General features: G+C 37.3%; 3 protein-coding genes and 1 long non-coding RNA gene across 6 annotated transcripts; 3 read left to right on the plus strand and 1 right to left on the minus strand.

Annotated features, from left to right (window-relative positions):
- The first annotated feature begins 3408 nt into the window (after positions 1-3408).
- Positions 3409-9122, plus strand: LOC112026976 (uncharacterized). The gene is made up of 5 exons (XM_024059646.2): positions 3409-3773; positions 5130-5191; positions 5280-7643; positions 7779-7887; positions 8384-9122. Exons 1-5 carry the CDS (start codon positions 3665-3667, stop codon positions 8992-8994), a joined length of 3255 nt encoding a protein of 1084 aa, XP_023915414.1. The 5' UTR covers positions 3409-3664; the 3' UTR covers positions 8995-9122.
- Positions 9123-9657: 535 nt separating this feature from the next.
- LOC112026969 (uncharacterized) lies at positions 9658-13061 on the minus strand. Of its 3 annotated transcripts, none has more exons than XR_010629999.1 (6): positions 12923-13061; positions 11746-11870; positions 11140-11342; positions 10551-10674; positions 10132-10301; positions 9658-10022 (listed from the first exon to the last, which is right to left on the minus strand). It is a non-coding gene; the product is annotated as an uncharacterized LOC112026969 (long non-coding RNA). The 3 variants fall into 3 exon arrangements; XR_010630000.1 differs by having other exon boundaries at positions 11140-11349; XR_002884406.2 differs by lacking the exon at positions 11140-11342 and having other exon boundaries at positions 12923-13052.
- A 2504-nt stretch (positions 13062-15565) lies between these two features.
- Positions 15566-21665, plus strand: LOC112035087 (putative disease resistance RPP13-like protein 1). Its single transcript, XM_065776098.1, has 3 exons — positions 15566-15575; positions 15685-19813; positions 21142-21665. Exons 1-2 carry the CDS (start codon positions 15566-15568, stop codon positions 18090-18092), a joined length of 2418 nt encoding a protein of 805 aa, XP_065632170.1. The 3' UTR covers positions 18093-19813; positions 21142-21665.
- LOC136068669 (disease resistance protein RPV1-like) lies at positions 18407-19792 on the plus strand. The gene has a single exon (XM_065776099.1). It carries the CDS (start codon positions 18407-18409, stop codon positions 19790-19792), a length of 1386 nt encoding a protein of 461 aa, XP_065632171.1.
- Positions 21666-24450: the final 2785 nt, after the last annotated feature.

Raw genomic sequence — 24450 nt, forward strand, 5'->3', positions numbered from 1 at the left:
TCAGAAAGTTAGTTACAGAGCATTCAATATGGTGGTATCAGCTTTCTCTTAGATATTTTACAGCTCACATTTGTCTTATACATTCATGATGCATATCCTTATCAATTAGAATTTCCTAGAATGCTACTCTGAATGATAAAACACACATTCTGACCTCTGTTTCGTTTAGCCGAGGAAATATTCCTTTTTGGCCTACCTTCTCACCCTTTTCATTCATAGCTTCTTACATCTTTATTACTATTTATCTATCCTCGGACTACTAAACGTTCTCAAACAAGGCACAACATGTATTCTTGAGCCCCTTATCCCTACCGTTACAAAAGTAGCCGTTAATTAATAGTACATCTTAGGAGCTGTGTCCCATAGGCCATGGCTCACTCTTGTCAGCGCACTGATATGATGAGCTACATTAATCTGCGTGTAATTAAAAGGTTCAAAATCATCAATTTTAACATATGATTGATGAATGATTGATACATCTTAGAAAGATTTGTGCTGACTCTTGTGTACATGATACGATGAGCTACACTAGAGTATCGATGTGTAATCAATTACTTAGATCATTTTTTTATTTGTATTAATTAACCGTAAATTAAATAATAAGTATATCTATATAATGAACACGGTACCATACTACCATATGTCAACTTTCCAACTTCCCTGATCAGCTTTGTGAAAAGCTTGATGCCATCGTCGTGATTCGTGAGGAGATTGTGGTGGAAGCTATATGAGAAGTTTGGGAACTATTCGGTCTTTGGGACTCTATTTGCTAGCCTTAAAAACATGGTGGACTTCAGTTAAAAAGATTCGAGGACCTTAACAAAGCGGTGCTGGCGAAAATTGTGTTGACATCCAACAGAGACAGTTTGCGTATAGAGGGTGAAAGTTAAGGCTAAAAAAGGCCAAATGCGTGTGGAAAGTGAGAGAGAATCAAAGAAAGCACTAGAGAAATGAGTAACAGAGGGACCTGCTCTATTGTTATGCTCCGTATTAGCACCTGAGCCATTCTCATTCTTGCAATCCTTGATCCCATGGCTGAGCAGACCGCACTAGTAACAAAAATTTGGTAACCTCTCGTATTTGAACGTTATCCTCCCTCAATGACAATCCTCTTCCCTCTCACCAGTTTTTTCGTAACGTCCAACAACACCCTTACCCGTAGATACTTACCCCACTTAACTCCCGATTCCGATGCGTCCACATCCATCACCTCACCCAAACTTGTCCCTATCACCCGCCCCGTTTCTCTTGTTCTACTCTTTAACGGAAGGTTGTGTATCTGCACCCAAAACGGAGACTGCCACAAGGAGATATATCCTTAGGGACCTGCTCGCCTTCAAACTCCTTTAACAAGATCAGGGACTTTTCATACGTCCATGGGCGCATCTCCAATATTCTTTTCTTATCCCTCCCATATCCCCAAACTCCACAAGATATAACTCATCCTCCACCTCGTTTATCTGGACACTCTTACTAGGTTTCCAAACAATTCTAAAGGTTCTTTCTAAGTGCCTCAATAGTTATGCTCTTTGTGGAGAGCACCTTCATTACGAGGCAATTTTTTCCTATCGCCTTAGCAGCTTCTGTCGTACTACTTCCTAAAGCTATGCTTTCATCCTCCTCCTCAGTGAAGGATAACTTCTTCCACAGCTCTTCTAATTCCTCAGCCATCACAAAAACTCAGCTGGTCCCACGTACAAAGGAACGAGAATCACTTCACTCTTGCAAGAAAAAACCTGCAAGACCCTCACTGCTTCCACATGCACTCAGGCACGAGAGCAAAATACACCTCACTCCTCAGTGAAGGACCTGCTCAATTGTGATTTGTGAGAGATGGAAGAAAGGCAAAAGATGCTAGTGGTGCTGGCAAATCTGCTTATGTCACATGGTCAGAGGTTTTTTTTAATAATTTGATAGTTTGAGAGAGGGAATTTGAATCTTGGGCGATTCTGTTGAAAACTTTATATCTATTGAACTATAAGGCTCTTGACGTCACATGGTCTGAGTTATGATGAAAAAAAACTAAATAATTTGTTTGACAAAGAAACTTGTGAATCTATCAAATGAATCCTAATTGTCATTGTTGCGCAGGCCTGATAAGCTGATTTGGGTTGGCAATAACAAAGGCCGTTTTCCTGTCAAATGAAGCCAACATACTGAAGCAACCTATGTATGAGATTAGATCAAAGTGGGAAGGCATTGTGGGGGCAAATTTTGGAAATTAAAAATGCAAGAAAGTCATAAAATGCACTTGAGGAGAGTTTTCTTTGTGTGCTTCAATTGCGTTGGATTGTTTATAGATATAGATAATAGAAGCAGAAGGCAAGTTACCATCAGCAATTGTCAGGCCTCACTGAAAGACATCCACACGGACCACACATGGTGGTTAAAATGTTTGAGAGTGCTATGGTAGCTTGGGAGTGTCAGATAGTTGAAACATGCATAAGGATCATCCAGGCTTGTAAATTGGAAGTTGTAATAGCGTTGGGGATTTGTTGGGTAGTCAATTTGGTCAAGCAAACAAGGGGTTCAAGTAGTTATTGAAGCTGAATTAAGGAGATGCAAGTGTGCATGGATTTATTAATCAAGCACATGCAATGTCCATGCTGGGAGTTATCTCCAATATTAATAGACGATTTTAAGGAATTGTCGGGTTACTTTTTACTGAAGCTGTTGTTTTAAATTAGGTAAGTAGAGAAGCAAATGTAGTGGTTCATGAATCATGAAAGTGAGCCTTCAGAAATTCATGTATTGGTTGTGCCTTGTCATGGGATTTCCCAGCAAGGCTGATCAAGTCCCAATGGAAGATGGTTATGTTTTGGTGATCATTCAATGCATTTGTAGTTTAGGAAAGAAGGTAGCTCTTCAATTACCTATATCTTGGTACTAAGATTTAGAGAGAAAAGTTCCTACATATTGGTAATTACATTTGATTCATTTAGGTAAAAGATTTTCTCTCTCTCTCTCTCTCTCTCTCTCTCTCTCTCACACGGAGAGAGCACATCGCTCGTAAGATGATTCCCTGACACACACAGTTTCGAAGACACTCCATCGACTCTATAAGACTGTAGATGGCAGCTACATCAAGTGTGGCATGTGTACAAAGATTACAGCACTAGGTAAATGGGTACACCATGCTCAAATGTCATTTTGCCATATATCTACTATCTCCTCACCGTCCTTTTGTCATCATGAAATATGTCGTGAAGCACAAAATGTGAAGGCCCTTTCAAGGATGCGTAGCAAATAGTGAACATAAAATATAGAAAGAAAAAAAAAAGGAAAAAAAGAAAAAGAAAAGGAAGAAAGTTCCTCGTGAAGAAGCTTGAAATAGAAGACGTTTGAAACCTCTAGCATTGCTTGGATTAGAATAAAAGCTAGCACACACAAACGTCAGAAAGAGGGTGTGAGATCTAACGTTCACGTCAACCATTGAGGATAAATTTTCAAAACTCAATTAGATTGCTTTGGACTGGACTTCCCACCTCACCCAACTCTGAAAGAACCCCACCAACTAGAAAAGAAACATTACATTCCTCAAGAAACATAACATTCCTTCCTCTCTTGCCTGTAAAAGAAATATAGCCCATATACAATGTAAAGACATTCTGCCATTTTCTTTCCACCAGAGCTCAAGATTGAGACACCCTCTTGCAAGCACAACATGGCGAAGAGATCGGATTTTGCGCAGAAGCTGTTGGATGATCTCCGGTTACGTAAGGAACGAGTAGCTGCGTCTAAAAGCTCAAACCGTTCAAACTCAATGGCTATAGGTAAGTATCTATCAAGTATTTGCATTGGAATCATATAATCATTAATTATGTGAAGTCATTAGGCATTTAAATTGTTACACACAAGCAAAGAGCATGAAACAAGACCTTCGAGGTACAAAATTAACATTTGCTTCTGCATGCATAGTCATCTCCAAGAAAGAATGACTTCTGCCTAATTTTTGCTGTTGGGCCATTTGAGTTGCTTAAAATTGAAGCATGGTTCAGACTTTATCCTGAACTATTTTACTGAGTTAGGATTCTAATTCAATAAGCTCAAGCAACACCAAAGAAGTCTGGAAGTATCATTTGGAAGCTGAAAAATAATGTTAGGTAGGAGAAAGAAGCAAAGAACTTTGTCACGTGTCTTTCTTGAAAAGAAAAAGGGGTTAACATGTGAAACAGTGAAAGCACTATCAAGTTGCTTAGCAAAAGAATATTAAAAAATAATAATAAAGAAGAAGAAGAAAACACTGAACTTAACTTGTTTCCTAAAAAACTTATACATCAGACCATGAAAGATCATCTACTGGTTGATAATTCAATTTAAAATAATAATATAAAAAAATTAAAGATAAAAATATTTCGATATACAGCAGAGTCAGCCATTGCCCATTGAGTACCACTAAGTTAACCATGTACTTCCTAAGCCAAAAGCCAAAAAAAGAAAAATGAAAAAAGAGAGAGTTAACAATGCTATTAAGTACATCTATCTTCCGTGATTTTACATTTTGTTCAATTACAGAGGGATTTTGACAAAACCAGATGCAAACTATACTCACAAATATCAAAGGCAAACTGAATTGATTTACTAACTGCCATTAGGTAGTTTACACTTGACACTGCTAGGCTGTTCATTCAATATACATAGCTCGTGACCATAATATGAAAATTTCTCGAGCCCTGCCTTCCAGTTTCTCATGTCATTGCACTCCTAGACCAATAAATTAATATGTAAAATAGGAAAATTTTAAAAGCAAAAGGAAAATAGTGGAGATATATTTGTCTAAGAAAAGAAAAAGAGAGAAAATGGGGGTGGGTGTGATTTTTTTCTCTTCCTTGAACCGACTTCAGTGTAAAGGTATACTTGAGTGCACATATGCACTACAGAGATGTCAAAGTTTCAATGGGCAAGAGGAAATACGACGGATAATCCAACATCGAAAAAAACAAGAGTGGCTTTCTACTATTAATATCCCCAGTTGCTCATAGCGAGCAACACAATGCTGTTTATAGTTCAAAAACTGTAAAAGTGATCAAGGACTAGATGAGATAAACATACTAACAAATATAACCTTAAGTTAACAACCAGTCGAGATATAATTACATCCTGTATTGCTCTATCTTGTGTATGTACAGATGCTTATGCTTACTCAAAGCAAACTCATAAGGGATCCAGGAACATAAAATCCCATGAACCTGTAAGCTACCTAACTTTGTTGCAATCTTTTTTAATAGTTGAAGCAGATGGCAGGATCTTACTTGAGTCAATTGCTTAATTTCCTGCAGATTGGTTCCAGAACTACAAATTTACAGAATAGGTCTAGTAAAAGCAGTAGACCATCCATCATTGAAGAAGCTTCAAGACAGGTTGTTCCTTATGCAGGTGGTCGGAACTCAGAACAAATAGGAAATCTATCCATGGCTCTGGCTTTTGCCATTGAAAATGGAGGAAAGCTAATAAGAACAGATTCCTCTGGCAATACTTCAATGTTGGGTTTCCTGCACCAAATTGGCAGGACATCCATGGACTTTGGCAAGATGGAGAGAAGCAGAACAGATAGGCAGAGGGCTTCAAGTAATCCCTTCCCCGCTCTCTCTCACCTCCATATTAATGAAATATCAAAAGGGGCACAGAAGCTAAACCAGATTCTGAGAGCATGCTCTAATGGCCTTAACTTTGATGGATATTCAATAGAAATTGGGAAGGAACTGTTAAAAGGGGCCATGGATTTGGAGGAGTCTCTGCGGATGCTTGTAAACTTGCAAGAGGCATCAGACTACATGGTCAGCCCACAGAGGAAAAATCGGATTGTATTACTAGAGGATGATGAAGACAACGAAGAGAATACAGTTCCAATGCCCGAGCAGAAGCAACTTGCCATACCAAGGTTTTCCTTTGACAAGCCCTCAAGACGTTCTCATAATATCCAACAAGTTGAAAGGAATGATCTCAAGCAAAGGCTGACAGCTCTGACTTACCGTGCAGAAGCTACTAAATACAACCATGAAAACCAAGCGCTAATTAGTTCAAAATCAGTTTCCCAAAAGCAATCAGCTAGCTATGGCCCCAATATCAAGACTCCTGCTGCATTCTCAGAACAGAAGAATCACTCTAGTTCATCTCAATCCAAACCAGAAAAGGGGAGGATTTCAAATGTTATTGCAAAACTAATGGGACTGGATGACGTTCCACAAAAAGTAGATACAAAGTCCACCAGACAGAAAGATTCAACTCCCAAGCAAAAAATAGAAGGGATGCCCTCACAGCATATGGCACAGGGAAGCACCAAGAATGCTGTACCGAAGACTAAAGAAACCATGAATTATGAACGCCCCAAAAGGCAAAAAGTGATAGAAGCTAAAAGGAATCATGTCATTCAGGATGCTGCATTTGCACCGCAAGCAGGGAAAAGCCTGCATACACGTAGTGCCAGTTTTGAGGCAGTTATTAATAATGGAAAACCACCTCGAAAGGATTTGGAAGAAATTCATTTAGGGACAAGCTCAGAGAAGGCCACCACCAAAATTGAAAAGCAGCAAAGCAATATAGCCCAGTTATATCAGCATACTGGTAGTCAAAAGTATATTCAGGACAAAGAAAGAAAACATGATGATACAAAGCACAGGGAACAGAGCAGCACAGGAATGGGCAACACCATGGAATTAATTTCAAGGGAAGAACCACACCAGATGGATGCACAGGCAAATAAAAGATCGGAAGCTACAGTGATTCTGCAAGGAAAAACAGGGTACAAAGACAGCACTCTTCAAACAGAAAAGAGATATGCAAACATGCTTTTGCCAAACAATCAAGAAAAGTCTCAGAACCTTGGATTACAACAACCATATATTCTCCAGAAACCTGAGCAACATGAACAGAAGAATCAGGGAAAAGAGTGGGAGCAGCAGAGTGCAAAACAGAAGTTGCAGATGAGTAAACAAAGAGGAAGTGAAATGACATTTAAGAGTTCATCAAAAACCCTGCATGAAACAATAAATATGCAAAAGAAGCATCCGCGTATGAACCAAGCTGCACTAAGTAAGAAAAGTTCTTCAGAAGCTACTGATGCAACACAAACAGAAGGATTTCCAAATGGAAGAAACCATGAAGATTTATTCATGGGCAAAAGTTCTACTGATTTAACCTTCCACATGAAAGCTTTAGTGAATAGGAGCTCAGATCAAAATTGTTCTCCACGAGCCCCAGAATCTGAACCAGGAAGAGAAAAAGCTCGTATTCCATCTGTTATGGAGGAGAAAGCTGTTCATCTACCAGCCATGCATAAGACAAAAAATACAAGAGCACGTAAAAGTGAGACCCCTCGAAAGATTGATGAAGTAGTAACCAGAAGAAATGGAACACTGCAGAACTTTGCAAGGCCATTAAAACATCAGAGCTCCAATTTGCAGCATGTGAAACCAAAAAGGAATGACAAATTCAGTGGTTACAAAGGAGCAGAACAAGTAAGAGGTAACAGGTCTAAAGAAGCAGTATCACACATCGTCAAATCCAACAAATCAGTGTCAAGCATCCATCCATTGAATGTAGCACAACTAACAAAAGAAGAAGAACAGGCTTCTCCTTTGTACAGTTCTCCAGGTGACAGATTCCAAAGCCTAAAAGAACCAATTGTGCCTCCACCTGATGGTGTAAGTGTTGCTCTTTATTTTTGCGTAAACCACAAATCTATATATCATTCAAATTACAATGTACTTCTTTGTCCACAAAACTTGTTATCTTTGAAATTCGGTAGGCAGCTTACATAAACTTTGAATGTCATGCAGAGTCAAAACATGGTCTCAACAATTAGTAATGGTCAGCAACATCAAGCTCCTATTTTTGACGGAGATGAAGAACTCAAGGCTAGCAAATTTACATCAAATGTACTTACTGGTAAGTACAACCTAACATTTGCAATTTAAGTATCCACCTTCCAGAAGTAGAAAATTTTACTCTCCCTCACTACCAAAAAGCAGAGCAAGAATTAGCACCAAGTTGGTCACCCCTAACCATGTCAATGGCTTATTGTTCATTCTCTGGTACAATGTTTACTACATGTAATTCCAATAAATCTTTTCCCTCTCAGACCAACATAAATCATTATGCCTCCACTTTGTCAAACCCCACTCCCCCACAAAACAAGAATACAAAAAAGGGACGGGGGGAAGAGAACCACCATTTTCATTGCATTGGTACATTAAGCCTACAAAAGTATTATAATTTTCAAGCCATGCACAACATGCCAACTTTCAAAATCATCATATATCCTTATTCCATCAACAATTATGGCAATCGGCAACACAAAATTACATATATACTATGAAGATGGCAACTAATACGTGAATAAATAATGAATTTTGTATTTAAATTTCAATGTTAAATGTTGCAGGAACCACTGAAGACAGCACAGACATCTCTTACCCCTCACAATTGGAACACCAGAAAATTCCCAAATTAGGAATGCAAGAGCCATTAACTGAAAGTGAAAACTGCCTAAAGCAGATACTGATAACAAGTGAACTATTCCTCAACACTGCAGAGGCCCTTTTCAAACTAAATATTCCTTTCAACATTCTTCACGCCAGCAGTTACAATTGTCAAGATGAAGAAAGCAAGCTCATATTAGACTGTGGTTACGAAGTGATGAAACGGAAAGGTAGAAGGCAAGAGTTCATCATTCATCCTTGCATGAAGATATCAATCCATTCCACAAAGGTAACATCATTGGACAAATTGGTTAAGCAGTTGAATAAAGATTTTGAGACATTGAAATTGTATGGAAGGAATGGGAATCCTAAATGTGATGTTGAAGACTACCTGCCTAAAATGCTAGAGATTGATGTCTACCACAGTATTCCTGACGTGAATTGTATGTGGGACTTGGGTTGGAACGACATGATGTTTGCATTGCTTGAAAAAGACGATGTCATAAGGGATGTGGAAAAGCACGTGCTTAATGGACTCATTGACGAGATCACCAGGGATCTTTTACAAGTTTGATTGAAAAGAAAGAGATTTTTTTAGTGGTTTTAAGCTTTCTATCAAAATGGAATTTCATGTTACTTTATGTGGTTTTGTATATTGTAACTTAATAATGTAATGCTCATTTGCAGGTTTGCAATTCTTAAGCTGAAGTGTAATGCACAATTCAAATTTTCAAAAACTAAGAGGAAATTTCATCAACAAGGTGAAATTGAATCTCTAAATGATTTTCTATGAAGTATAACAATATAGAGTAGCATAATCTAATTCAGAGTGCAGATTTAACAGGTCAGAGGAAGAAAGAAACGATTAATGGATAAGGAAAACATACAAGTTGAGTAATATTTATGCCATTTCATTGTACGATATGCATACCTGGTCAAGATCTAGGGCTTCGGGCAACTGAAACAAATTATGCTATAACATCTGCTTTAAACTTTATACATTAAATTGACTTATAGAAACTCAGCAGCAATCATAGGCTAAAGAACGGTGAGATGGTCGACCAGTACTAATGCAATACTTTAAAGAAAGGAAGGAGAAAAATCAAAACCTATTAAAAAGAATTCAGTAAAAATAACACACACATACACACAATTCTGGCCCAAGAAACAAAACCTCCAATCAGCAGGTCAAGTGAGTCGACTGAATTTACAGAATGATTGTTTTGGAAACTAAAAAGTCAGTAAGAAGCATCAAGCATAGCACTCAAAATTTTCATTCTTTTATGCACAGGGAGGGTCTTGGGGTGTGCACAATTAAACAGATCTTACATTTGCAATGCAGAATCTGAACCAAAAAGAAGTAAGAAACAAAGAAATCAAAGAAAATGCCAAATGTATCGTCCTCCTGACCTTTCAAAATTTTCAAATCCAGAAAATTACAAATTTACCACCTCATATGTCTTGCAAGGATTTTTATACATCTATCATATCTTTTCCATGGGGCCATTCTTTCTAAAACCCACACTGCACTTTCCTCATAACCTATCCTTTGGATGTAATGTATAGCTGTTTCAAATTTAATTCTCACCGATTACTACTTACCTGCAAGAAACATAAACAAAAATAGAACACAATATGCTTAGCCAAATAATAATAATAAATACATATACAACCTAAACTCAAAGAGATTTGCTAATAGAGCAGGGTATACCTCGGTTTTTAACCATGAATGCCCATAAACTATTTGGGGCACCCGGTGAAGAAATCTGTCCTTCCACCATCATTGCAACTGAAGGTCCCATTTCATGGACAAATTTGACAGACACGCAGTCGATTTAGTAAGTTCATCAAGGCAATCACTTCATTCCATTGCAATGGCAGCTGAAGGCCAATGCAAAATGCTTTAGTGTTAAAAAAAGAAAAAAGTCCCCTCACCAATAAGCCAAAGTCAATAATATGTTACTTTTTTTGCTGTTGAACTTTTGCACTGTAAAGAGAAATTTATGGATACTACTGTATGAAGTCCAGAAACAGAAAGTGACAAATAAAAGTGACAAGCTACCTAAATAATTGGAAACATGCCACCTAAAGATAATTTGGAATTTCAGAATTACTGTAGGAAATGCTTACAGTCTGATCTGGGTGTTCCTGACCATCAACAGAGAAGAGGGTTTTCAATGCAGTACCCAGACCAAGGACCTGAAGCTTTCCCCGCATACAACACTTCTTGCATCCTACACAATCCATCAATCCACTGCAATGCCAATGAAAATTGTTATATCATTTCCAAAGTCATGAGCCAGTCAAATTAGCAGTACAGCAATCAAAGTGAAAGTGGAAATATGTGGAGTGAAACTTGTTCTGCAGTTTCTCCATCTTTGAGAGTAATATTTAAAACCAAGAGCAGTAACACCATGATACCAGACAAGGATTTGAACACCATCCTAAATGGAAAGGGGGAAGGGGAAAATGAGTGAACAATGGAAAGAAAAGGTATTTCCATTGTCTAGTTGTAAGGAGGAAAGGGAGAATATTTGGGCAGATGCAATGTCCTTCATGCCCACATATTTGTCATTTACATCAACACTTGAACAATTTATCATTTTAAAGATGATTCTCTTAACTGGTATCAAGAGCAAGAAACTCATACACCTATTTAAACGAACATTACCAAATAAAATAAAAATAAAAATTGAATTGTGCAAGAACGTTATGATACGAGCAATTATCAGTTTCATCATCAATTGTCCAGGGAGTGTCTGTTACTGTCCAGCCTCTGAAAGCTTTACTATCTATTGTACAATCCACAACTGCCTGTAGCTTTCCTTCTTGACAGATTGGATCATCTGTTGAGAGGCCATAATGGGGCCTCTTAAATGATTCAGGGAACTCACTTTCTGCACAGTCACAAACACTGCAATCCTGCAGACTTCACATACCATCATCAGGCCAGGAAGGGCTGTAGTTCATTGTATAGTTACACTATTCAAATTTACACCTCAAGAAAGACCTAAGTTTGTTACATTGCATTAACAATATTGCATATATAATCAATCATATAGATTAATATTAGGTATATGAGGACCGGAAAACTTCTAATGTCTGAAAGAGATCCATGCGTTGTTTCTTATGCTAATTCGTTTTGCACCACCAATACTTATCTTAATGTTGTAGTAAAAGTAAATTTCAATTATTAAAATAATCAAAATTGTGCCAAGCGTTTTAAAAAAAAAATTATATACTTTCAAAAATTTATTCAATAGATAGTAGTTCTCATGTAATCAGTCTACTTCTTGCCAATACATCGATTAAACAACTAGCAAACCTTGAAATACTGGAAGAATGGGGTTTTAACAAGCCCTTGGAGCGATGGATGCAACACAACACTTCCTCGTTAATACAGTCCACAGTCTCATGATTACAACAACAATCCTCCACAATCCCAGTATACTGCACAAATTTTAAAATCCAAAAACCCATTTAACAGTCAAAGATCATACAGAGTAAAATTCAAATCAAATCCAAGTCTAATTCCCCATCTCAACACCTAACAGCACCCCAAAAATTTAAGAAAAAAACTATGAAAAAAGGTTAATTACAAAAACCAAATGATATGACAAAACTAGTTCAACATAAATGCATACAGTGATTAGACCCATAAATGAAAAACTGCTTCCATTTCCCTCAAACTAAACACAGCATAAACCATAACCATCACAGTTTTCCACTCCTTCCTATGTATTTCCTTCATTTTCTCAGTAATAGCACTGTAAACAAGCCAAGTCAAATCGAGTATTAAAAGTTCAGACTTTTTTTTTTTTTTTTGGGGGATAAATAACGTAAGAACTTTTATTAAAGAATAGCCAACCCAAGTACACTGGAAATGTACTACAGTGGCAGAAATTATTAACCCAGATTACAATGATCAAGAAGAACACAAATTAAAAGTTCAGGCCTGTTCATTTAATTTTATTTCGAATACAAACCAAACTCAAGCTCTTCATCAAACAAGATTACATGTTCAAGTTTGGTTCAATTTCTTGTTGAAAAAGCTCGAGTTTGTTCACAACTTACTTGATTAACTTTTTTTCCCATATATATAGTAAAACCATAACTAAAATTTTTCACCCCTTCACAGATTTATGAATTTTTACTAATAATGAACTATTTATATTATCAATAAACTACAAATAATAATTTGATATCATACAAACCTATATGCAAAACTTATACAATCTAATTTCAAATCCATACAGGTACATTTTTAAACAAGTATGATATTATATGTAGTTAAAATTAAGTCTCATGTTCACAAACTTGTTTACGAAGCTTGACTCATTTAACAGTCGAACCTAAACTTAGGCTTGATTTTGGCTTGTTCGCTGAACAAACAAACATAACAAGCTCTTTTACAAGTGCTTTTCTCAGTAGCCAAACAGGGAAAAAATAATGAAACTCGAAAAAAACACGCACAAACACACAGAAAAATAAGGAGAATTTACCTTGGCACAATGACCAGATGTGGTAGTCTTCGAATACACAGCAACAGCAATAAAAATGGCGATGAGAGCTGCAACCCCAAGCCTGCTCTCTTAATCTCTGCTTTCACCATCACCGGCCTCAAATTCTCAAAATTCCAGCCCTCTGTTTGTTTCTCAATGGGCCATAATGGCCGAGTGGGCCCAAAGAAACACCAACCCACCTTTATTTATTGGGCCATAGCGGACCTCCAAGTTCGGCCTTCGTATAGTTTTGAAAAGCCCAGTCTTGTTTGTTCGCATTGAAAATATATAGACTAATTGTAATTTATACCTCCTTTTAAGTTTGTAGGTAATGTTAATTTTGCTCTTTAAAGTTTCAAAATGTTGATCCGCTCCCCTAACGATATGTATTGTTTGGATTTTCATCCTTTTGTCAATGCATTGTGCCTAGCTTCCAGTTAATTGTCTGATTAAAACTCCAACAACTCCCTCTATATTTGTTTTTGTTTTGATTTGATTTTACACCCTCTATGTTTGTATTTGTTTTGATTTTGCACCTTATGTTTGTGATTTCTTTTATTTTGCTTTGTTTTAATAAAATTTGAACTTAACCAATTGCTAGGTCGGTGCTTTGATGGAAGGGAGCATATCATAATTTTGAAACTTTAAAAGTGTAATTTGCAATTTAACGTATCGGTTTTTTTATTTTTATTTTAAGAGAACATATTGGTGTTAATTTTGTTTTTACATAGGAGATGAATAGGGTTCAAACAAAGTACATTAAAAACTGTAGCAGAGTCAAAAAAATTTCTTAGGGGAGCCAAGTTAAGTATTAAAAAAATTTAAATAATGAAGCAAATTTTCATAAGTTGTCTATGTTTAAAGAACCATGAGATGTTAGTGAAACTATAAAGCTTTTGGCAATTTAGAATTGATTTTAAACTAGATTTTTTTAGTAATATCTTTATGCGCAATTAGACAAATTAAACCAAATAACTGAAGTGTAAAATTGTCTCTATAAAATAATCTTGATCAAATATAATTATATAATATATAACAATAACTTAATTTAATTTTTGAAATCATTCTTAACAAATATAAACATCAAATAAAACCACACGTCAGCTACTATTGTAAAAATTTAAAAATAAAATATAAATTTTAGATTTTTTTTTTAGAGATAATTACAACATACTACTAACCGCAACTCAAACCCTTTCCCCCCTAGACTCTCAAGCACTCTGTGCATGGAAATGTGTTAATTCAGCTACAAGGCCTTTGGCAAATTGTAGATTATTTGAAGATGCTAGCTGTTTATCACTTGATTATTTTACACATAATGAGCATAATAAAATATACCAATGAATTACAAAGATCATCTACTGAACTACGTGTAATGTATACAGCAATAAAATCATAAACAATCAAACACACAACTCTTAAACTAACCACAGAAACACAATACAGACCAAGAGAGAGATACCACTTTGGCACACTAGTCTGGAGGGAGTTAGTCGTTGGTTGTCAAGTCTGGCTACAGCTCGTCCAGTGAGTGAAGGTGGCAAAATGGTGACTTGTGGAGGCAAAGGGCCGAGGCGATGCAGTGTGGAGACCTATGGTGGTGGCACAAGGGAACTTTTTTATCATGATTTTTTTTTCTTTCAAGAAAGAGCAGATCTATATTTGCGAGTCCCCAATCCTTACATAGAAGAGGAATACTAATTTAGAAGGGATTCTTTTTCCTTATATTATTGATTTTGGTTTTTTTTTCTTTTTTTTTTGGATTTAGATTTGGGAATTTGTTATAGATTTTTTTGTGCTTGGATTTGGAAAGATTATAGGCCCATGAATTAAGTTAGGGACAAAGTTTATGTACAAAATTGGTTGTAACTTAATGCTATAACCTTACTCAACACTTTCTTATTGGAGGTGAATTTTGAGAATTCCACAATTAGATTACATTTTCTTTTTATATTCTTCATACTTGCAAATTTTTTTAAAAAATTAAAGATCAATAGCTATGATATCAATAAATTGTTTAAATTGCTAATTTTTGTAGTTTAAAATTATGTATAAAATATAAGTTTATAGATTATATAATATATAATATCTAATTGACACAAAATTTGACACGTGTATTAAGAGTGTAAAGTACATGCACTTCAACAGTTAGATTTTCAAAATATTTAATGATGTTTATTTTATTAAGTAAAGTTGTAACCTTAGGCTACAATAAATTTTGTAACTAAACTTTGTCCATAAGTTAGGAGGCGGTAACTTAATTTTTCATAAATTTTATTAGTTCTTTCTAGGGCTGTCTAAGCAACCTGGGGACCCATCCAAACTGACCAAATTGACAGGACCTGACCTGTCACGGCCAAATCCGACACCTCTGGCGGTCGGTGACGGTTCCTATCCTCTGAAACTCGACTCTGGCAGGTCGAGTGGCGGGTTTCGGTCTCTAAAATCCGAGCCACCCGATCCGACCTACAAATGCTAAAAAAAAGGCCAAAATTACCTAGATCCAGCGACTTTCTAGTGTTTCTTTAGCTCCGATCTGGCCACACTTGGTCTTCCTTCGCTCAGATTCGGTGGTATTTGCTCAGATTCACTCAAATCTGGCCAAGATCTACTTTCCTCCTTCGTCAAATTTGCTTAAATTCGATGATATATGGTTAGATCTGACTCAAATCGCTGAAGATAGGCTAAAATATTTGATTAAATCCGGCTATTCTTAGTTAGATTAGGCTCCAATCTACTCAAATCTAGCGATATTTTGTTAGATTTGGCACCTTCAACTCAGATCAGCGAAGATAGAACTTCTCCTCCGCCCACCATCACTAATCATCGGACTCAACCAAACCGACCATTCACTCCCTTAAGCCTAGCCGACCCAACTCATGGTGGTTGGAATGAGCTCGAAGACTTGGCTTATGACGTGGAAGACATCTTGGACGAGTTTGCTACTGAAGCATTGAGACATGAGTTGATTGCAGAAGCCAGCACAAGTAAGGTACTTAAGCTCATCCCTGGTTGTGTTGGCTTGAATCGAAATTTTGTTACTTTCAGTGCTAGGATGCTGTCCAAGATTAAAGTGATTGACACAAGATTGCAAGAAATTGTGACACAGAAGAATGATTTGGAATTAAAAGTCAAAGCTCAAGGAATGACTAAAACAACAAGATCAAGACTGCCCTCAACTTCTCTGGTCAATGAAGGTCAGGTTTTTGGCAGGGATGAAGATAAAAAGGCTATCATCAACTTGTTGCTGAGTGGTGAATCAGGCGATGCTCAACGGTCTGTTATTCCAATACTTGGTAGGGCAGGTTTGGGTAAGACAACTCTTGCTCAACTAATTTACAATGAAGATAACGTGGATAGTTACTTTGATTTGAAAGCATGGATTCATGTTTCTGAAGATTTTGACATTGTAAGGGTGACAAAAGTAATTCTACAATCTATCACTTGTGAGACGTATGATATTAATGATTTAAATTTACTACAAGTCAAATTGAAAGATAAGTTATTTGGCAAGAAGTTTTTGCTCATTTTGGATGACGTCTGGAACGAAAACTATAACTATTGGACTCAACTACGTTGTCCTTTTGAATTTGGAGCTCCAGGAAGTAAGATTGTTGTCACAACTCAGAATGATCGTGTTTCATCAACATTGGGCACTGCTAAAGCTTATAAGTTGAAAGGGTTGTCAAATGATGCCTGTTTGACAATATTTATCCAACATGCATTGGGCACAACAGATTTCAGTGCATGTCCAGAACTTGAAGAAATTGGTCAAAAAATTTCAAAGAGGTGTAAGGGCTTGCTTGGAGTCCTTTTAAGCACCATACACAATCTAGATGAGTGTAAACATGTGCTAAATAACAAGATATGGAATATGGTAGAAGGGAATGATGATGTTCTTCCAACTCTTAGATTGAGCTATATATATCTTCCTTCGCATTTGAAGAGGTGTTTTGCCTATTGTTCTCTATTCCCAAAGGGTTATGAATTTGAGGAGAAAGAGCTAGTCTTGTTATGGATGGCAGAAGGTTTAATTCAAGAAACAAAAGAAAACAAGCCAATCGAAGATCTCGGTGTTGAGTATTTCCGTGATTTGATTGGGAGATCATTTTTCCAACAATCAAGCAGTAATGAATCACTCTTTGTTATGCATGATCTCATCAATGATCTAGCTCAATGGGCAGCAGGAGACTCGTGCTATAGGTTGGAGGATAAATTGGGTGGCAATAAACAATTCAAGATTTCTGCGAAGGTACGTCATTTTTCCTACATTCGTGGTGTTTGTGATGGTATCACAAAATTTGAAGACTTCCTCACAGATGTGTGTTTACGAACATTCCTGCCGCTACCAATAAAGAACAAAGGTTACTTAACAAATTATGTTTCTAATTCTTTGTTGTGCCAATTAAGATACTTAAGGGTATTATCTTTAAGCGGATATGAAATAGATGAGCTACCAAATTCAATTAGTGATTTGAAACATCTAAGATACTTCAACCTTTCTTGTACTAAGATTACAAGTTTACCAGAATCAATAACTTCTTTGTACAATTTGCAGACATTGATATTGAAAGGTTGTTCACATCTAACAAAATTACGTGAGAAAATTGGGAATTTAGTCAATCTTCGGCATCTTGATATTACTGATGCGCTTTTAATCAAAGAGATGCCTATGGGACTAAAAGAATTAAAGAGCCTACAAACTTTATCTGATTTTATTGTGGGGAAAGATACCGAATCTAAAATAGGGGATTTGATGAACTTGGAGTTTCTTCGAGGAAGACTTTGTATTTCAAGCTTGGAGAATGTGCCTAATGCTAAGGATGCAAGAAATGCCAATTTGAATTGTAAGAAGAATTTAGATGTATTGGTGATGAAATGGCAGTTTGATGATTTACAAGTTGCAAGAGTTGCAGTTGATGTTCTTGACATGTTACGACCTCCAAGCATGGTGAAAGAACTTTTTATTGAGGGCTATGTTGGTGAAAAATTCCCAACTTGGTTCGGAGATCCTTCATTTTCAAATATGGTGCTTCTAAGGATTGAGAATTGTAAAAATTGTACATCCTTGCCTGCAATCGGGCAATTACCCTCTCTCAAAGACGTTGTCATTAAAGGAATGGCTATGGTAAGGAGCATTGGCCCTGGATTTATGGGAAAAGTTGCTTGAAACCTTTTCAATACTTAGAGAAACTTTGCTTTAAAATTATGCAGGAATGGCAAGACTGGATTCCTCGTGGAGGTGAGTATGAATTCCCTCGATTGTATGAGCTTACTATCTATAGATGCCCCAAATTGCAAGGAAATTTGCCCCACCATCTCCCATCGTTGAAAAAATTTTTTGTTCATCAGTGTAAGCAATTGTTTGTTTCAATACCAAGCCTTCCAATGCTTCATGAATTAGAAATTGTGGGATGCGAAAAGGTGTGGAGCGAAAATACAATGGAGTTAAGTTCACTAAAATCAGTGTTTTTTTCTATTCCAATGCCAAATATTTTGAAGGAGAAGTTCATGCAAAGGTTAACAAAGATCGAATATCTGAAGATATACGATTGTGAGGAGCTAACAACATCACTGTGGCAAGATAGGCTGGAGTCCCTTGTAAGGCTATATATCAAATCATGCCCAAGACTTGTCAACATTAGCTTGCCTTCTACGTTAAGGAGAATAACAATTGAAAGTTGCCATGCTCTGAACTCCTTGTCAATATCCAATTGTACGTGTCTAGAACACGCAACTATTAAGGGATGTGCTTCTTTATCCTCCATTTCAAGAGGTAAGCTACCTCCGTCTTTAAAAAGGCTAGATGTACATAATTGTGAGAATCTGTTGTTTGTAGTGGATGTGGAAGAGGCTTCTTCTTCTTCTTCTTTAAAAGTGATCGAGGAGAATCTTCATGGCAACAGTAACAACAATGCATCTTTTCTTCAACACTTGGAGATTAAGGATTGTAAATCTCTAAAATGCTTATCATCAAGTGGCAACCTATCTGTCATGCTTAAACACCTTGAGATTTATGGATGCTTAAAGCTGACGTCCTTATCATCAAGAGACCAGTTACCTGCAGCCCTAAAACACATTTCAATACGGCTTTGTCCAATGTTGGAGTCAATAGCAAATACACTACACAACGATGCATCTCTTGAACAACTTAAAATTTGGCATTGTGAAAAGCTTAAGACCTTACCCGAGGGCCTACACAAACTATGCCACCTCAATGAGATCAACATAGGTGGGTGTTCTAGTCTTGTTTCCTTTCCGGATGAAGGGTTGCTCCCTACCAACCTGAGAAAGCTTGTGATCCAAGATTGTAAGAATCTTAAGAGCTTGCCCAATTGCATGTACATCCTTACCTCTCTTCAAAAATTAAGTATATGGCAATGTCCAAGTATTATATTCTTTCATGAAGAGGGTTTCCCCACCAATCTTACATCACTTAATTTGTCAAGTGTCAATATTGGTAAGCAAGTAGTTGAGTGGGGATTGCACAGACTCACTTCTCTTAAATATCTCAAGATTTATGGATTTTTAGATTGGCAGTCGTTTCCTGAAGAAGGGGAGAATATGATGATGTTGCCTAGCTCTCTCACTTGCCTGGAGATTATGAGTTTTCCAAATTTAGTATTTCTATCTTCGAAGGGGTTTCAAAACCTCTCTACTCTTAAAAAACTGCTAATCTATGATTGCCCTAAACTCTCATCCCTTCCAGAGAAGGGTCTGCCTCACTCACTTCTGAAACTTCAAATTTATAGGTGTCATCTGCTGGAACAACAATGTAAGAAAGGCAATGGGCGTGAGTGGCTCAAGATAGCTAATATCCCTTGCATTCTGATTGATGGCCGTGCACAACAAAGAGGAAAAACTACATAAGCATACATTTACTTCTTCCAGGTACACCATTGTTTTTTATAAAATAAATTCCACTGTTGTTTTGCTTTCACAAATACTACCATTAAGAATTTGTATGATAATAGTGCTCATTTCATTTAAGATGTAGAAATTAGAAAGCTCTATACGCAATATACCCAAAACACGAACACCATCCTCCTCTCTCCCTCTCTCCACACACACACTATGATTTTAAAAATTCGAACCTTAACCCAAGCTAATTCTTGCAACGTTGCAGCAGATGCTAGTTTTTGAACTATTACAAATTTTTCTCAAAAAACTTGGACGTAAAATTTGGGTTGAACATGTTCGAAATTTTTTTTTTTCTTTTAAACAATTTTAATTCTGGCGCTTTGAATTTTTAGCTCATCAACATCTCTTTAATGTTGTCCTAAAAGAAACTAGACTTTATGTAAATATGGGTGGCACTTTCCTTGGGAAAGATTGTTTTTTGGCTACCCCAACCATGGTGGATGGGGTTTGGCCCATTAACCCATGGGCAATGGTCTTGGTTCAGTGTTGAAGGCTCCATCTTATCAAACCCACGTAGATCCAACCATTTTTATTGCTCCACTTGGTAATAAGCCTATGTTACCAGGCTCGGCCTTTCCTTGGTAAAATAGGATTGTGATATTGGTCATCAAAGTGGGTTTTGTGGAGTAGAATTTATATTTGAGGTAATGGGTGTGAGAAATTTGGTCTAGTTTTAAGAGGCCCTGCAAAATTTCAGGCAGTTTTTTTTTTGGATTGGGGACTATTTAGAATGTTCCACAGTACTATAAAATTTGTTTCTTAAAAAAAAAAATAGCACTATAAAATTTGGTTTTCTGTGTGTTTCGTTTTCGGTGAAGGGCAGCAATTAAAAGCCATATCAAAGGCCTTATTCTGTGAGTGATTTAGGTTAGGACCAAACTAATTCATTGGCTAATGAAAATTATTTAGGGAGAAGATTAAAAATTCCTTAGATTTTTAAGTTCAACTACCAAGCTTGTTCACATTCACTCCGTATGTGTTGATTTAGTCCTAAAATTTAGCCAACTCTCTGGCAGCTTAGGCTTCATGTCAAAATAATAATTGTCCTTTGGAAAATCTCGACTGGAGCTCTACTTGTTAAGGAAATATTGCTAAAAAATCATATTGACATTGAGATTTCATGCACTCTGCACAATGAAGGAAGTGAGTCTTTTGATAATTTTTTTTCATTACTTGCCATTTGGAAGGGCTGTCCGAATTGGCTCATCCTTGTTCCACTAAGGATTGGACTGTAAGCTGATTAACTGAATTATAGAACAACAATGACACTTGGACTAATTTCATTTACACTTTTTCAGCTACAGACTGTGAGCGATTTACACTTCTTCAGTAACAAATCTACCTTCAAAGGCAGTGAGATCACTGTGATGGTTCTTAATTACAATGAGCACATAGAGCAGCTTTGCAGGGAAGGGAGGGTTAGTGAAGACGGACCAAATTATCAAGCTGAGGGAAGCACATCAAACGGGGCACTGGTAGGTTAAAGGCAATCAATTAAGGATGGCAATTCCTGGTTCTGCAGGGTGTGATGGGTTATAAGAGATGGAGGATGTGATGGGGTCTAAGAGATTCAGCTAGAAGGTTCATGTGTTGGGCAATATGGAGCCTAGTTTGTAATTGTCCGGATTATGACCCGACTCGATATAAAAGTGTTGCGATTTTTAAAGGGAGATTTTTTGAGGCTTAGCCCGTTGTAAGTCTGTTGTGTGAGATATATTGGTTTAAATTAGGCTTTGGGGTGTTATTTTAGAGAGAAAAACTGTACTGCAGTACACTTTGTATAATCTCTTTGAAGATAGTGAAATCACTGCAACTCCGTGGACGTAGGCAAATTGCCGAACCACGTAATCTCTTGTGTCGTGTGATTGCCTTTGTGTATGTGTTATTTTTCATTATTTTTTCTGCATCTTACAAATATGGAAATTCGTGTATATTCTCAACATCTTGCTTGTTTTGCAAAGACATGCAGAATGGGTATACTGCTGGATGTTTTAGCTGGGACAATAATTCCAATTCACTTCCTTCCTCCTTTTTAGACAAGCTCTGTTAACCTTGAAGCTTTGAGGAATTCAAAGTGTTTTTGTGCTCTCAACCAACAAAGACCTTGAGAAATATTCAGAAAATAGAAGGACATGGTAGGGGCAAGTGTTACAGTGACCTATAAGCTCAAGCAACCAGCATAAGTGGCGTTGGCTTTGTTAAAGATATTTAGTTTATATGTGTTAAGATGTTATGGCCCAAGAGGCCCATGTAAGGTTAGCCTAGCTCCTATATATACCCTACTTAGATTCTATGTAACATGCAATTAAAAATATTAAAGATGCCGCTTCTTAGGTTTTCTCCTATGAACGTCTTGCATTCTCATTCTTAGGCTCTCCTACTTCCTATTCTCTACAATGTTTAATTTAAAGACAAAAAAGCAAAACCTACTCTCTAAGTTTTATTATTAGTCATTTCGAGTCTCTAACTTTGGTTTTGTTTAATTATGTCCTTAAGTTTCAAAATTGTTCAATCAAAGCCTCTTGTTTGCATCAGTTAAGCGATCTACCATTAAGGCTGCGTTTGAATCGGGTGAAATGCATTTCCGGAAATGCTTTTCAGTATTTTCCGGTGTTTGGTTGCGCACGAAAATGCCATTTTCCGGAAATTAATTTCCGTTGACCAATGGTCAAGGCTGAAAATCATTTCAGCTTTCATTTTCACTTCAAATACAATTTTCCGGAAAAGAGAAACAGAGCACGAAGAGAGAGAGAGAGAGAGAGAGACCCAGACCAAGCTCGCCGGAGAGCCTAGCTTCACGATCGCCACGACCCAGACCCAGCTCGCCGGAGAGCCAAACGTCACGATCGCCACGACCCAGACCAAGCTCGATCGCCACGACCCAGACCAAGCTCGCCGGAGAGCCCAGCTTCACGATCGCCACGACCCAGACCCAGCTTGCCGGAGAGCCAAACGTCACGATCGCCACGACCCAGACCCAGCTCGCTGGAGAGCCCAGCTTCACGATCGCCACAACCCAGACCCAGCTCGCCGGAGAGCCCAGATCGAAACGGAGAGCCCAGCTCGCCGGCGAACCCATCTTCACGATCGCCACAACCCACCAATGTTCGAACCAGAGCCGGCGACCCACGAACCCAAAGCCCAAACCGATGTTCGACCCAGACCCATCTCAATTTTGTTTTTTAAACTCGCCGGAATCAATTTGTTGCTGTTGTTGTTGTTGTTGTTGTGTTGCCGGAATCAAATTTTTTTGTTGTTGTTGTTGTTGCTGTGTTGTTGTTGTTGCTGTTGTTGTTGTTGTTGTGTTGCCGGAATCAATTTTTTTTGTTGTTGTTGTTGTTGCTGTGTTGTTGTTGTTGTTGTTGCTGTTGTTGTTATTGTGTTGCCGGAATCGATTTTTTTGTTGTTGTTGTTGTTGTTGTGTTGTTGTGGTGGCCGGAATCAATTTTTTGTTGTTGTTGTTGCCGGAAAATAGCATTTTCCTAACGGAACCAAACACATGAAATTATTTTCCATAACAATTTTCATAATACAACCAAACACTTAAAAATATTTTCCTTTTCCGGAAAATAGCATTTCCGGAAAATAAGTATTTTTCGAAAAATATTTTACGAGAACCAAACGGACCCTAAATATCAACTTTGCTATTACCAAAAAGAACTACATCTATTATCCATTGGCTAATGCTACATCTATTATCTATTGTCTAATGCATATCTTCCGTAGATTGGCAGGCACGCGTGAAGCTAGTTGCCTGCTAAAATCATTCCTATTTTCAAAACCTATCCTATTTTCAAGTTCCAACACATCAGCTTCACACGCTATCTCATTACAACCACCCATATCCTCTTCCTCTTTCAAATTAATTTTGTCATCACCCTTCACTTTTTATTTCATTTCTTCCCCCCATTAGTTACAGCTCTCTCTCTCTCTCTCTCTCAGTATCAGACGATTCACATCAGGTCTTACTCTTTTAGCGCATCAGTCCAGTCTATTTTTTTCTTCACTTCAAACCGATTTCCAGTGCATGAATCACCAACGCCTCTCCGGTGTGATAAAGAGGAGGCAAAGAGAGACAGAAGTTTAGCGTGGCGTAAGAAGAAAAGTTACCGGTCCGGTATCCACTAACCGGCCGAAAGAGCCGGATTTCGCCGGTACGGCCGGTACAAGACCGGTACAGCCGGTATTTTTTCCGGTACGAAACAAGAGAGTATTTGTACCGGTGCACTGGTTGGTACGGTATATACCGGCCGTACCGGCGGTACGGTTCGAAATTAACTTCTTTGCTCTCTTTCTCGCTAAATTTTCTTCATCATTTTTTTTTATCACATCCATTTTTCATATGCCAGTCCAGAGATAAGTGGGGAACTTAAAGATTTCTAGAAGGAAGCCAAAAACGTCTAGTTCACTGCCGTATGATTTGCATACCTTACCGTTAATCAATCAGATAATTTAGTTAAAGCTCTATTGGCAATGCAAATTTCAAGCCTATCTATCATTTATATATTTATTTATTTTATTCAGCATGATATGATCAATTACATTGAACATTTAATTAAGCAGCCCAATTTCTTCTTAAAAAAAAAAAAGAAAAAAAAAAAAAAGAA

This window comes from Quercus suber, unplaced genomic scaffold (assembly GCF_002906115.3).
Source record: "Quercus suber isolate HL8 unplaced genomic scaffold, Cork oak 2.0 scaffold_128, whole genome shotgun sequence".
Lineage (NCBI taxonomy): Eukaryota > Viridiplantae > Streptophyta > Magnoliopsida > Fagales > Fagaceae > Quercus > Quercus suber.